General features: G+C 46.0%; 1 protein-coding gene across 1 annotated transcript in view; it reads right to left on the reverse strand.

Annotated features, from left to right (window-relative positions):
- BAHCC1 (BAH domain and coiled-coil containing 1) overlaps window positions 1–14,307 on the reverse strand; it is a 179,919-nt gene that overhangs the window by 71,473 nt on the left and 94,139 nt on the right. Inside the window, exon 3 of the mRNA XM_069064081.1 lies at window positions 8,996–9,175. Coding sequence (XP_068920182.1) covers window positions 8,996–9,175 — 180 coding nt within the window. The remainder of the gene's footprint in view (window positions 1–8,995; window positions 9,176–14,307) is intronic.

Genomic DNA, 14,307 nt, shown 5'->3' on the forward strand with positions numbered 1-14,307 from the left:
GAACACTTCCAGAGACAGGAAGCTCCCTGCCCCATTAGGCAGTCTGTTCTTTGCAAAACCGAGCTAATATCTTTGCTCTTCTCCCTATAACACGGACCCCTGGGTCCTCACTCTGCCCTCTGATGCAAGAGAACAAATCCAGTTTCTCTACCTTACAACCTTACAACAGCCCTCACTAGGCTGGAGGCTCCCTAACTCTGTCAACTGATGAACAACCCATCAAGCAACAAGAATATAAAGCATGCCTACTATGTGTCATCCAACATAAAAATGAAACAGACCATATCTCTTCAGGTGTGGCTTCCAGAATGAGCCTCTACTTGATTATGGTCTGTTTGACCATCATGTATATTTCTAAGGACACAGCCTCATACTGCAATAGTTTAGAAGCCCCTGGGTGCATTCCAAGAGATGTGTGTATCTAATAATAACAAAGGTGGTAATAATTTTAGCTCACATTTCTATAGGGCTTTAAAGTTGACAGAGCACTTTCCTTGCAATGGCCCTGTGTGGTCTATCTCTCCAGGGTGAAAGCCACCAAAAAAAAAAAAAGCCTTTTTTTTTTCTAGACCTATAGACATGGGAACACACAAGGGAACCCAGAAACATATGCATATCTTACATGCAAACTGGTGCATTTGGCTGGTTATAGGCAACTAGGTGGTGAAGTAGGTAGTGTAGGAAATGGCATTCAGGAAAGCACAAGTTCAAATCCTGCCTGAGACATTTACTAGCTGTGTGGTCTTGGTCAAGTCACTTAACTTGTTTCCTCATCTCAGCTTCCTCATCCGCAAAATGTGAATAATAGCACCTATTTTATTGGGCACCAGTGTCCCTCACCTAGTATCCTAGGCACTACTGTCCCCTCACCTAGGGTCCCAGACAGGAAAAGGAAACCAAAGACAGCAAAGTTTCTCTGAGTGACACACCTGGACCTGGAGCCAGAAGCCTGGTGAGACACACAAGATTCAAAGATGGTACCTAACTGTACATATTCAACAACTTCTTCTCATAAATGGCTGAGCCACATGGAGTTGGGCTTTGCTCTTTCTCCCTTGGCAGGTTCTGTCCACCTGCAGAAACCAGGCGGTTTCTGGCTGCGCAGTAGAGGCAACTAGGGGAGTGTCTGACTCTGTGACTTCAAGTGGGGTTTTCTTGGCAAAGATACTGAATTGGTTTGCCAATGCCTTCTCCAGGCCATTTTACAGATGAGGAATTTATTTCATTAAAGTTTGCAAAGACAGTAAAGTGACTTGTCCAGGGTCACAAAGCCAGTAAGTGTCTAGGTCCACATTTAAACTCAGGTCTTTCTGACTCCAGGTCTGGTGCTCTATCCACTGCACCACCTAGGGTAGTAGTGAAGAGTTATCTTAGTCAAGTCATTTAAAAAGAAAGAAAAAAGGCTAGGGGCTCATATCTATAGATCCAGCCCCCAATACTATGACAGCAAGCCCTATCCTCTATCCCCTTCTACATATATCCCTGCTACTTCTCCTTAATGTTTTAATTCTTAAAAGAAATCCACTCGAGCAGCTAGGTGGTGCGGTGAATAGAGCACCGGCCTTGAAGTCAGGAGGACCTGAGTTCAAATAACTAACACTAACCGTGTGACCTTGAGCAAATCACTTAACCCCAACTGCCCTACTTTCCTCCCTCCAAAAAGCAAAAAACAAAAGCAAAACATCCATTCTTTCCCCCCACTTCAAGGCTATCCTATTAATGTTAGTTTTTGCCTGATTTCATTTGATTAAAAATATATGTGAGAATTGTATGGTCTTGGCTTGAGACCTGGGTCTGAATATATCTACTCGCAATATAACCTAAGGGCCACTAGGTGGCACAGTGGAGAGCGTGCTGGAGCAGGAGTCAAGGAGCCCTTGGTTCAAATCCAGCTTCAGACACTTAACTGTGTGACCCTGGACGGGTCACTTAATCTCTCTATTTCTCAGTTTCCTTGTCTGTAAAATGTAAGGAATAATAGTTCTTGCCTTCCAGCGTTGTTGTGAGGATAAGATGAAGTGCTTTGTGAAACTTAAAGTACTATGTAAATGTTAACTATTCTTATTATTAATGATGACGATGTCACTTCATCACAGAACCCCAGGTTCCTCAGGAATAAAATGGGGGCGATAATACTTATTCCACCTCCATCAGAGGGTTGTTGTGAGGAAAGCACTTTCCAACCTTGAATGTGCCATATGAGTATGAGCTATGATTTACTGTAACCTTTGCCATTATCCCTGGCTCCCATGCCATTCTCAAAAGGTCCTGAGCTTCAGGACCTTCTTAGAAGGGGCCTGTTCTCATGACAACACTAATGACATCTGTGCATATTTATATATTACACGAATGTTTGCAAGTGCTTTACATTGTTATCAAGTTTGAGCATCACAACAACCCATGAGGTATAACTAATACCTATGTGTATTACTGTCCCCATTTTATGGCTAAAGAAGCCGAGGCTCTGAAAGGTTAAAAAAACTGAGGACTTGTTGACAGTCATGCAGCTGCTAGAAGGAGGATTTGAACCCAGATCCTCTTGACTTCAAGTTGGGCACTATGCCAGCCTGTCACTTCTATCCCCATCCTGTCCAGACTTAACTCCTTGAGAATCATTAAATGGCTGTGAAAAGCATCTGTACGCCCCCGACTCTGGGACGTTTTGGCTGGGGAATTATGAAGGACTATGTGTTCTAACTTGGCCTGGAAGGAGCGTCCTCAAAGTGGGGAGAAAGGCAAGGAAGAGGAAGGAAGACTGTGTGACCTTGGGCCCAGTCACTTCTATATCCTTTTTATCATGCGTAAAATAACGGTGTTGGACTGCAGAGGTCATCTCGAAAATCCGTCTATGAAAGGAATTCATTCCCTAGAAAGTGTCCTTCATCAGAGATACAGCAGGGGAAGAAGGAAATTGGGTAGAGTGGGAGGACCACCTTAGAGAGTGATCGATGTTTTCCCAAATTTAAGAAGACCTCCTCTGGAGCCATTTCCTGACCAAGAGAAATTCTTTTTAAGTTCATATAGAGTCTATCTTAGGTCCAGTTAAGAAGACATAGACATATGTCTTCTTAACAACAACGTAATATGATGTTGGGATTAGGGTCTCAATGATGTCCATAGATATTCTCAGGGAACCTCCTGTGAAAAGAGGAAAATTTTCTTCTTTTCTCCAAAGACTAAGCTGAATCCCAAAACATAAGCTATTATAAGACATGCTAAGGATTATGGGGAAGGGAAGATGAAAGCAAGATGTTGATTTTTGAGATCTGAGAGTACCTGGATTCTCTCTACTCCAGCTTAGAGACTTCGTCTTGAGGCCAAACCTTTGACTTAAGACCTCAGTAGGCCTGATATATGGGAGTTTGGGATCAGTGAATTTTGTCTGCCTGGGGCTTTAGAAAACAGAAGGCTAAGGGGTTAAAGTTAGAGTAAGAAGCGGGTCTATGTGCCTGGTTTATTTCAGAAGTTTTGCCCCCCTCCAGAGACAAGAGACCACAAATGAAATAAGCTTCAGAAGTCTGCTCTGCTTTCCTTGCCCCCAACCTCCAGCCTGTTCCCCATTTCCCTCCCCAGTACAGGCCCCCATCAAACAGCATCTCCTTTCATCAGCCCTGTGGGTGGTCCCAGTCTCAACAGCTGGGGGGTGGGGTGGGGAAGGAGGGGGCAGGAATTCCCTGACAATAGGACCAGCTGCACCAAACCCCACCAGCACCACCCCTGCTCTGACCCACCCAGAACAGGGTGGGCCAGGAGCTGCCCTTGGCTCTGTCTTGTCACCAGATGTTACTTCATGACCAGCTCATCAGCTCCAGACCCAGTTAAACTTCTCTGCCTGGCTCTATGGGAGCTCCCCCAAGTCCCACCCAAAGAATTCTCAGAAAGCCAATGCACTAGGGCTCAAACATAGATTCTGGGCTGGTGGGAGCATCAGGAAGTTCATTCTTCCCCTACCCAAGGACCTAGCTGGAAAGCAGATGCTAAAGCTACGCCAGGCAGGGAGGAAGAGCCTGCTGGATGAGGAGGAGGGACACAACTCTGGAATGTGGAAGAGGTTAAAAGCTGCCCTTCCTCGCCCCCACACCCTTCCATCCTGCCCAGTTGCCCACCACCCTTTCAGAAACCCAGCTGCTTCAACTCCTTCGTTTGAGAGATCCAACCCTTACAGCCTTGTGATGGCTGGTGAAGGAGGCTGGAGTGAGGGAAGGGGAGGTAGTAGGTGGTGATTTGGTTTCCTTTCTTCCAGGGAATGAAGAGAAATGGGAAAGGTGAGCCTGGGTTGGCCACTTTTGAGTGCAATTTCACGGTGGAAAGACTTCTAAGTTCCACCCTGTGCCTGGGTCCACCCCATTCCTACCTCACTCCCTTCTGCCTCCTTGGCCTTGTCGTGTGCCCCCACCCGGCTCTGCCCCCCCCTCCCCTGAACACACAAGGCAAAGGAACAGGCCTGAGCATGCCAGAAGCCAGCTGGCACCCATCCAAACTAGCAGCCAGGCATGATGCCAGGGCAAGTTGCCAATACCACACCTCTCTCTCTCTCTCTCTGTCTCTGTCTCTCTCCCCTCTTCTGCTCACTGGTTTTCTATTCTCTTAAATTCAAGGGGAAGAGGAAATCCCAGGGCTAAGGAGAAGTGGGAAGGGAGGCAGCGTGAAAACACAGCATGAAAATAAAGATGAATTGGGAAAACAGAGGCAGAGAAGGGGAAGGTACTAGTCCTGGCTCACCTGATGAAGGAATAGTAGAACTGTGGACTAGAGTTCAAGAACCGCCCAGGCTGAGACTTTCTGGTTTGGAAGCAGTTTGACCACTGGTTAAACTCAGCACAGTGACTTTCCCAGGGGGATACGGAGGATGGGTCACTGTTATATACAAACTTATGTTCTCATATTAGGACATCCCCATATGGATATACACATGCCCAAACTAATATACATACATAAAGACACTGAGACAGATACCAGCTACACAAAAGGTACATGTATACATTCTGTTGGGTAGAGTCCTTCTGTCCCCAGCCAGCTGACTGCTGGCCAAGCACCCTCCCTCCCTTCCGCTTCTCTCTTCTCCTATAGATAACTGAAATCCTGCCTTCTCCCAGCTTCTCTATGACCCAGAGCATCTCCGGGCTTTGCTCGCTGCCTACCTCTCCCCACCACTGGGGGCTATGGGACCCTGACTTAGCCCACAGCTGAAAATTTAGAATTAGGGGCTTTTTGTAGAAGGTATAAATACTTAAGAGTTGGCAGAGGCTTAGGATGATGCAGTTCTGAACAAAGGATAAAGGCCTTTCGGTGAAGTTCCAATCTGGTCGCCCTCAGAGCTGGGTTTTTGGTCTTTAGCCAGAGGTCAAGGTCTCTTCCTCCTTTCCGAGTCAAGTGCTTGGACAGTGCAGCCCCTGTATTACCAGAGTCAGGAGACCTATTCTAATCCTATTTCTGCCATCAATTCAGTGTATTATCCTAACCCTTTTGTACTTCAGAGGCAATTAGGTAGAGCAGTTGGATAGAGCACTAGGTCTGGAGTCAGGAAGACCTGAGTTCAAATCTAGCCTCAGACACTTACTAGCTGTGTGACTTGGGACAAGTCACTTAACTGCCTCAGTTTCCTTATCTGTAAAATAAGCTGGAGAAGGAAATGGCAAACCACTCCAGTATCTTTGCCTAGAAAACCCCAGTCAGACACAAGTGAAAAACGACTAAACAACTGTGGCTCAGCTTCCTCTTCTATCAAATGAAGAACAGTACTTCCTCATAGGGTTGTGAGACTCAAATAAGCACAGATAGGAAAGTATCTTGATGAAGAATATTGATAAACATACTAATGGCATATCCTCATCATCACCATCAACTCAATTCCTTCCTGAGCTGGAGACAGAAAGCAGAGAGAGTGGGATAAGGGAGAGAAGGGGTCCAAATGGAGAGTCAACACTGAAGGAGTGTCCAAAGATGGCATCAAGTAGGGCGTTGAGAGGAGAGGGGTCATTCATAAGCTATGTGGCAAATTTACCAAACTTCCCTTCTATATTATCTTGTCATGCCATGTTGAAGCCAGGCTCTGCCTGCCCCTGGGTTTGTTTTAGGGAGTCCCTGGCTTTAGGGCAGAGGAGTGGGGAATCAGTTCATGATTCCCTTCTGCCCTCCTCACAGCTAAATTATATCCTGATGTCTCATTTAACCTCTCCTAATTGTGGCAAGGAAAGGAATCCTTAAAGGGAGATGACAGGGGACACTTGGAGGTGGGGGAGGAATATCATGGAGATGCTGAGTCTAAACTGTCCTTCAGGCGGCCGTTGGTAGAGGGGGAAGTGGGTAGTTGGGGCGGTTGGACTCAGGGACATGAGGACAGAGGCTTCAGGTCTAAGTTAGGGGATGAGGGTGGGGTCTAGCAACCTGTCATCATCTTTAAGGACAAGTCTTCTTCCCTCTCCTTCCCCCAACTCAGCCCCTTATGGTCGGGCAAAGTTAGACAGAGGGATGGAGCCCTTTTCTCTGGGCCCCAGCAGGTGGTGTTGCCCACAAACCGCCGCCTTCTGCTGGCAAGATTCCCAGAGCCATGTGGGGAGGAGTTGGGGGTGGGGGGGCATAGTCTCTGTGGTGTGGCTAGAAGGAGGGGAGGGGCTCTGAGGGATAAAGGATCACCCCAACAGCCTTTTCCATTTCAGGAGTAGCACAAGCCCAGTACAAATTACAGGGTGACAGGTTGTATTCTGCTCCCCATCCACCAGTTCCCCAAACCCCTGGGACCTTTATGAGAAAATGAAGGATAAAGTCATTTTCCTTTCATTCAACTTTGCCTGAGTCCCCACCATGGTGCCCCCTGTGCACCTGTGACAGATAGAGGAGGGAGTCAATAGAGCAGAGAGTTGTTTATGTTAGGGTAGCTTTTCAGCCCCTGTAGACCTCCCCATGACATTTACACTCATACCATTACCATCCATTCCTTGCCAAGTCTAGTCTAAGGGCCTTCATGTTAGAGGCTGCAATAGAGTGGGAATAGGGTATCAGTTTGTTCAGAGAGTTCTAAGTCGGGCATAGATGAGTGGAGGGAATAGCTTTGGGGGAAATGAGGACTGGAGACTTTGCAAAGAATGGGATTCAGTTTCCCAAGCAGGGGTCTGAAGGACTTTTCATTGTTTTTCCTGCCTTCAGTCTTTCACAGTGATCCCTTCTCTGTGGCAAGAAAGCAGGTGTTGCTGAGAGATGCTAGGTAGTACAGTGAATACAATATATGGGGACCTGGAGTCAGGAAGCCTGGTCTCAGATGTTGTGTGATCTGGACAAGATGCATAACCTTTGTTTGCCAGTTTCTTCATCTGTAAAATGAGGCTGATAGTAAGTATCTCCCAAGGCTCTTGTAAGGATCAAATGAGATAACATATATAAAGCATTTTTTCAAACCTTAAATTGCTATATAAATGTTAGCAATTATTATTATCTTAGGGGAAATGGAATTTAAAGGGTGGGGGAAAGATTAGGGCAGAAGGTACTTTCTCCCTCCTTGGAAAGCAAACTCCAGCCACTACCCAACTCCCAGCTTCCTGAAAAGTGGAATAAGAAAGTTGTTCCTTAACTCTCCCAAAATGTAAGCTCTGTTCTGAAGTTGAAAACGGGGATGATTTTTAACACCTGTTGCCTAATCTTCACCTGTCCCATATGGAAAACAAAACCTCTCTCTCTCTCTCTGTCTCTCTCTCTCCCACCCCCACAAGCTGGGTGCTAATCTCCCTTGCTGGAACACAAGGTGTACAGTGTGAGTCCAATGGACTGTCAGTAAACACGACATTTGCTCATCACAGTCATTGAGTTACGGCGGAGCTGGGTGCCAGGAGCGGAAAGCCCTCTATACTTGATGCCAACTGCAATTACCTCTCTCTCTGCCAGCCAGCAACAAGGACTTAACTCTTTCCATGTCTTGTGGGAGGAAGTAACTGAGGAAGAAGGGTAATATGAAAGAAGAAAGGGAGGGACAACTAGCTAGGAAAAAAGTAAATTGTCCCAAATCTAGAAAAGAAAGCTTATTCCATGGTTCATCTCCCTCCACCTCTCAATAGCCACAGAATCGATGAAGCACAAATGAATCAACAAGTATTTACTGAGTCCCTAGTATGAGACTAGAGCCATGTTAGGCAGGGGATGACTAGGTGGGCTTGTCACAACTTCTCCTCTCTCCTGGGGCATGGATTGTTAAGGGGTGGCATGCCCCATTCATAATGACAACTCTCTACTCCCTCCCACTCCCAGGATGGAGCATATGGTGAGCATTCTTCCTACAAGGGATACCAAAAAGCCCTGTTGCATCTAGTGGGTTGAGCATACCACAGTGGGGTCTTAACCCAGCTGTGAAACACATTTCCCTAGCAATGAACTTTACTCCTTCTTTCTACAACACTGCCCCCCTCCACCCCAGTCCCAACCTTTTCTACCACTCTGCATATCTGGCTAAAAACAGCTGTTAATATATTCCTTCTTTGTCCTAAGTCAGAAGCTTTCACAGCGAAGAGGATGCTGAGAAAGGCTTGGGCCCTAGGCCCAGAACTCCCTTGACCCACCTGAGTGTGGAGAGGCTCCCACTAAGAAATGCTTGAAGTCTATTTTGTGTTGTGCCCAACCCATTCTAAGTCCTATACTGTGTGCTCCCTATAACTAGGGTTTATTCTTTTTTTTTTTTTAAAGCAATTGGGGTTAAGTAACTTGTTCAAGGTTACACGGCCAGGTGTTTCTGGGTGGGTACTAAGTGTCTGAGCCCGGATTCGATCCCAGGTCATACCGACTCTGGGGCTGGTGCTCTTACTCACTGTGCTACCTGGCCGCCCCACTAGGGTTTATTCTTGCTAGTAGTAAAGATGAGCAGAGGTCCATTCCAGGGGTCATGGGTCATTTATTTGTTCCCAGTTCCTCACCTGACAATATCAAGTACAGAAGAAGGGTCCCTTCGTCTCCCTCCCCCATCAGTATAGCTGAAACTGGGTTGGGGAAGGGGAACTCTAGAACTCCTTACCTTCATGGGAGTGGGAGAACCAGATCTGGGAGGTACCAGAGTGGGGGCCCCGATAGGCCTGATCAGAGGGGGAAGAAGTGGGACCACTGGGGTGTGCAGGAGCAGTGGATCCCAGGCTGCTGGTGAGGAAACTGCCCATGAAAGATGAGGCTGGAGGATTCCCCATTAGGCGGCTGCTGGCTGTGGAAAAAGAAAGGGAGGAAAGAGATGAGTGAGGGGTCAGTAGCTCTGTTTAGGGTCACCCCCACAATATGGGCATGAATTCATTCACTGAGAAATTTCTTCTACACCTCTTCTATGCAGAGTACTATGCTAAGAATGGGGGAAGGAGGAGAAAGATAAGAACAATACAATCCCTGCTCTCATGGAGTTTACCTGGCCCAACAGAACAGAAACATTCACCCCAATGGGTACTTGTCTAGTCTGTTGATTTCAATGTTCATGCCAGGTAGAATGGTGTAAAGAACTGGAGATCTGGAGTCAAAGGACCTGAGTTCTCTATGATTTGGGGGCAAGTCACTTGAGACCCATTCTCTGGGCCTCAGTTTTCTCAGATATAAAACGAGATAGTTGGACCAGACAACCTCTAAGGTTCCTTCCACCTCTAAATCTTTAATCCTATAGGATTCATATTCAATCCAACCAAAAGTGTACCATTCATGAAGCACTCTCCATTCATATGTCTGGCACATGCTCTTTCATAACTGTATCCACAGGCCGAGTTCACCCCAGAGCTGACGCACAGGTCTCAGACCTCATCTGGAAAATGGCATCAGTCTATTTTCATCTACCCCAAAACCAAAAGCTAAGGATCTCTCTTTCCTCTTTTTCTGTGTTTATTTACAGTTGCTGGGAATCCATCACATTGCACCAATTATTCTCTCAGGACCCAAATACAACCCTATGCCTAACTCTCTTCCCAGTACCCAGTACCCAGTACCCTTGGTACCACACAGTCTCAAAAACCAGACATGCCTTGATTGCACATGCATAATCTGCATCAAATTTCTTGTCATCTTGAGGAGGGGGGGGGAGGGAAGGAGGGAAAAAAATTTGGAACTCAAAATCTTATAAAAAAATGAATGTTGAAAATTGTTTTTACATGTAATTGGGGAAAAAACCACTTTACATTAACAAAACAAAACACCACCCTGCATCAGACATTCTTAACATGGTCCACAGATGACCCCACCCTGACTCCAACTTCATTTAATTCCTCTATCTGGCCCTATGCAGACACTCACCCTCATACTCTCACCCAGTTCACTATAGTGGAAAACACACTAGACAAGGTGTTGGTGGAACCTGGGGACTAGTCTTGATTTTGTTACTGGTGAGCTGTGTGATTAGGTAATCTGTGCTTTATCATCTGTAAAATGAAAGGGGTTGGGTTTGAAGATCTCTGAAATCTTCTCCAGGTTTAACATTGAAGGGATTCTATGGCTTGATACCCTAGACTAACTTGAGTAATGTTTCCTAGGCCACCCCACTCCATTGTATCTAGACTGGGACCTTTCAGCTGTTCTTGTCTACTCAGTCTGTGGCACCATAAGAGCCATAAGAAAAGGAGAAAGAAACTAGGATACTAGAGAACACTAGAGTGTGTGTGTTAGGAGTTGGGGGGGGGGGGAGGTGGTAAAATGCAATATACCTGGCCTTGAGAGACTCCAGTGAGAGTCAACAATGATATGTAAATACAGAGTTATTTGCACACTGTCTCCCATTAGATTGGGAGTTCCTTGAGGGCAGAGACTAGTTTTGCCAGTCTTTGTATTTCCAGAGTTTAGCACAGTGTCTGGCATATAATATGTTCTTAATAAATATCTGTTGATTGGCATCAGCTAGTTCCCAGTTTCTTTTAGGGAAGTATTATATGCAAATGTACACCTATATTTACAGATTGCCATACTGGCCAGCCAAAAGGCATACTGCTGCTGCTATGGAACTATAACTGCTATCTCCCCTGGGGAACACAGTGGGGCATCTTTTCAGTACAGCTGAAAATAGTATCCCTACCAGCAATGTGCAGCTGTGGGCATATCCCAATGAGCATCGTAATCACACATGTGTGACATGCTCACTCAAGAGAAGGACATGGGGACTCTATGACAGTTTGATCTCACTTGGGTACCCAACTAATCTACATGTATATCAGGGAAGAAGGGCAAAAATGAAGAATGGCCATGTTTCTGCTAACGTTACCATGTGTGGCTCCCTAGGGCTCAGGCCCTCTCTGGCGTAGAGTAAACCATGGTAGTGAACAGCCCTCAGGCTTAGCCTACACTCACTGTCCTACTCCCAGAATAGCTGGCATCAGGCCACCAAGCCATTATCCTGATCATCTCAGTTGACACCACTCAGCCAAGTCCTAAACACTGAAGTCTCAGGAGGGGGAGGCTTCTGGAGACAGTCTCTCCAGGTAGAGGGGAGCTGTAGGCGGCTCTTAACAGCAACTACCCTAATAAGTATCAGTGAGTGGGACAGGAGTGGGCCCATAGGCTTGCCAGGAGCTTTCTGTCTCTAAGTGAGAAGGTATCAGATTCCCAAGAGCAAATGCACAGAAAGCCTGAATGCCTCCCAGACCAAGTGGACTCTACTGATTGGCTTGGCAGGTTTGGCTTCATTACTTTGGCAGAACAGAGATAGTGCCCCTTGGGGCCAGTTCCAGTCTGAAAACCTGATACCTCTGACTGAACAAGCTAGAATGAGGAGTGTGTCTCCCCAAGGGGGGGAGGGTCTTCATCAATGGGGAATGTGGACTGTTGAGGGTAAGTCCTTTCTGAAGGGTCTCACTCTGGGGGCCGTTTATGGAGCCTCTGGGTCTGGGGGCAATGCATTTGCATTTGTGTATGTGTATGGCAAAAGAGAAGGAGAAAGAAAAAGAGAAAGGGGAGAGAAGAAGGAGTGTGAAAGAAGTAGGGAAGGAAAAAGGGAAGTAGAGAGAGAGAAGGAAAGAGGGAGGAAGAGAAAGCAGAGAGGGAAAAGAATATCTTAACTGAATATTTAGCATGTGATTCAACTGATCTATTTAACAATATCTTCAATGTTTCATGCATGTCACACTCTATTATCAGATTTAAATACAACTTGTAGGGATTCTTCTACTTTATTTCTTTTTAAATCAGTTCTGGAGTCACAGCCTTCTTGTAGACAGCAACACACAAATAACTATTTTCCTTTATAGTAGCACCACCCTATAACCTTTAGTGATGGAGATGAGGGACTTTGTTCTCCTCTATGCCCCTACTGGAAGTATCAGGCTTGCTGTCCCTCCTGTCCCCAGTCCTGGAGTGAATGGTTGCAAAAGTCTGGTTCCAGACCATCCGGTTAACTTCTGACAGAAGGCCAGTCCACCTCTCTAAACCTGTGTGTGTGTGTGTGTGTGTGTGTGTGTGTGTATAAAGTGTATATGTATACACATACAGCATGGCATAGTGAATCGTGAGCTGAATAGCTCATAGTGAGCTGAATTCAGTCAGGAAAATCTGAATTCAGATTCTGCCCTTGACATATACTGGCTATGTCATCATAATTTCTAAAAGGAAATTGTATTGAAGATTTTAGTTGTAGGATTATAACTCTAGTCCTGAGCAAATCCCTTAACTTCTTTCAGTACTTTAGGCAACACTTGAAAACTATAAACCACAGAGAAGGGAGAAACCTGCAATGGAAGTGGGAATTTTTCTTTGCCTGGAAATTCTTTATGCCAGTAAAATGACAAGTCTAAGCTTTGCTCCCCTCCCCCACCCTTCCCCTCTTCTATGCCAAGTTATCTCTGTGTGGATGTCTGTCTATGTACACTCATATGCCACTGAGGCACTGTGGTCTATTACATACATGTGTGTGGGTCTTGTTTTCTCTGACTTTCCTACTCTTGAATAACTAGAGCTATGCTGGGCCAAAGGGTAATAAGGCCTTAGACCCAAGGCACCAAGAAGTAATGGAAAGATTAGATTTGGAATCAGGAGATCTGTGTTCTAGTCCTAGTACTAAGACTTTCTAGTTCTATATCCATTAGCAAGTCACCACCTCCTTAGTAGTTTTCTTACCCGAGATGGTGGGTTAAAATCAATGTTTTCTAAAATCCCTTTCAACTCTGGCATCTTCTAATTTGGATGTTCTAGGCTCTCTCTGAAACTGCTCTGCCCTACCTTAAACCCAGCAGACCAGCTTAAGTTTAGGGAGAGGATATCCCCCCCAAAGACCCCTCTTTCTATTGCCATGACACCAAGGACCCTCTTTTGAAAAATAAAATAGAGACCTCCTTTTAATGTACTTCTCCAAGAGTATTCCATTTGGAGTCAGAAGAACCAGTCTGAATATTGACTGTGTGTGAGTTATTATTACTTCTATGACCTTGGGAAAATTGTTTCCCCAATATAAAATTAGGGAGGTTGTACTAGATGATCTGTAAAGTCCCTATGGAGCCCTGCTCTACTAGACACAACCTGAGTCAATGGATTCCCTGATCATTTTCTCAGAACCCTAAACCTGGTTGGCGTCTGTCAATTTAATGCTGAAGCGAAGGCAAGGGAGCAAGGGGAACCAGGGTGCTAAGGCAGAAGCTGGTGTAAGGTATAGACAATGGCCATATTGCCAGAGGGGTCCAGGATACAGAAAGAGGATAAGGAAAAGAGACAAGGGGTGGTTTGGAGTCTGTGTTGGGTGAATCTGGAGGAATGTGAAGGTCAGTGGTCAAGGAGAGGCCGTAGAAAGGGGAGAGGTGCCACCAGCCTAGGGTGGTATAGTTAAAAGGATGTCTCTCCGGATTCTGCCAGCAGAATACAGGCTGACCTCCTGTAATCCAGTTGCACAGGCCAAGGTGAGTCAGGGAAATCATTCCATTGCCTGGGGGTGGGGAATTTATGATGTCTCATCTGGGTCCAGCCCTGAGACCTCAGGAGCTTTTCAGACAGTAGAGTGACTCAAACCTAGAACCTCAGGAGGATGGGAGGAAAGCACAAATATTTGGAAGGGTGGAAGGTTAGGCTGTGAGAATAGACTCCCAGAGAGCCACAACATGTGAGAGCCAAGAGAGTGTGAGACCAAGGGCCTGAGAAATGCTTTGAGATGGTGTGTTCTCATTTGTGGAGGAGTGGGAAGGTAGAATACCATGTGGAAAGATATAATGTCTATCCCATGTGTGCAGGGCAGGATGGGGTTGGGGGGGAGGACAGGGAGGAGCAGCTTCACCCTCTAGTTCCCGAGGCCTCTTACTGACACCACTTACAGAATAAAAATTAGTTTCTGCTGGAAGGTAGGGGTGTGTGTGTGTGTGTGTGTGTGTGTGTGTGTGTGTGTGTGTGTGTGTG

This window comes from Petaurus breviceps, unplaced genomic scaffold (genome assembly GCF_028583685.1).
Source record: "Petaurus breviceps papuanus isolate PSGF00001 unplaced genomic scaffold, PetGlider_PUasm1.0 90617, whole genome shotgun sequence".
Lineage (NCBI taxonomy): Eukaryota > Metazoa > Chordata > Mammalia > Diprotodontia > Petauridae > Petaurus > Petaurus breviceps.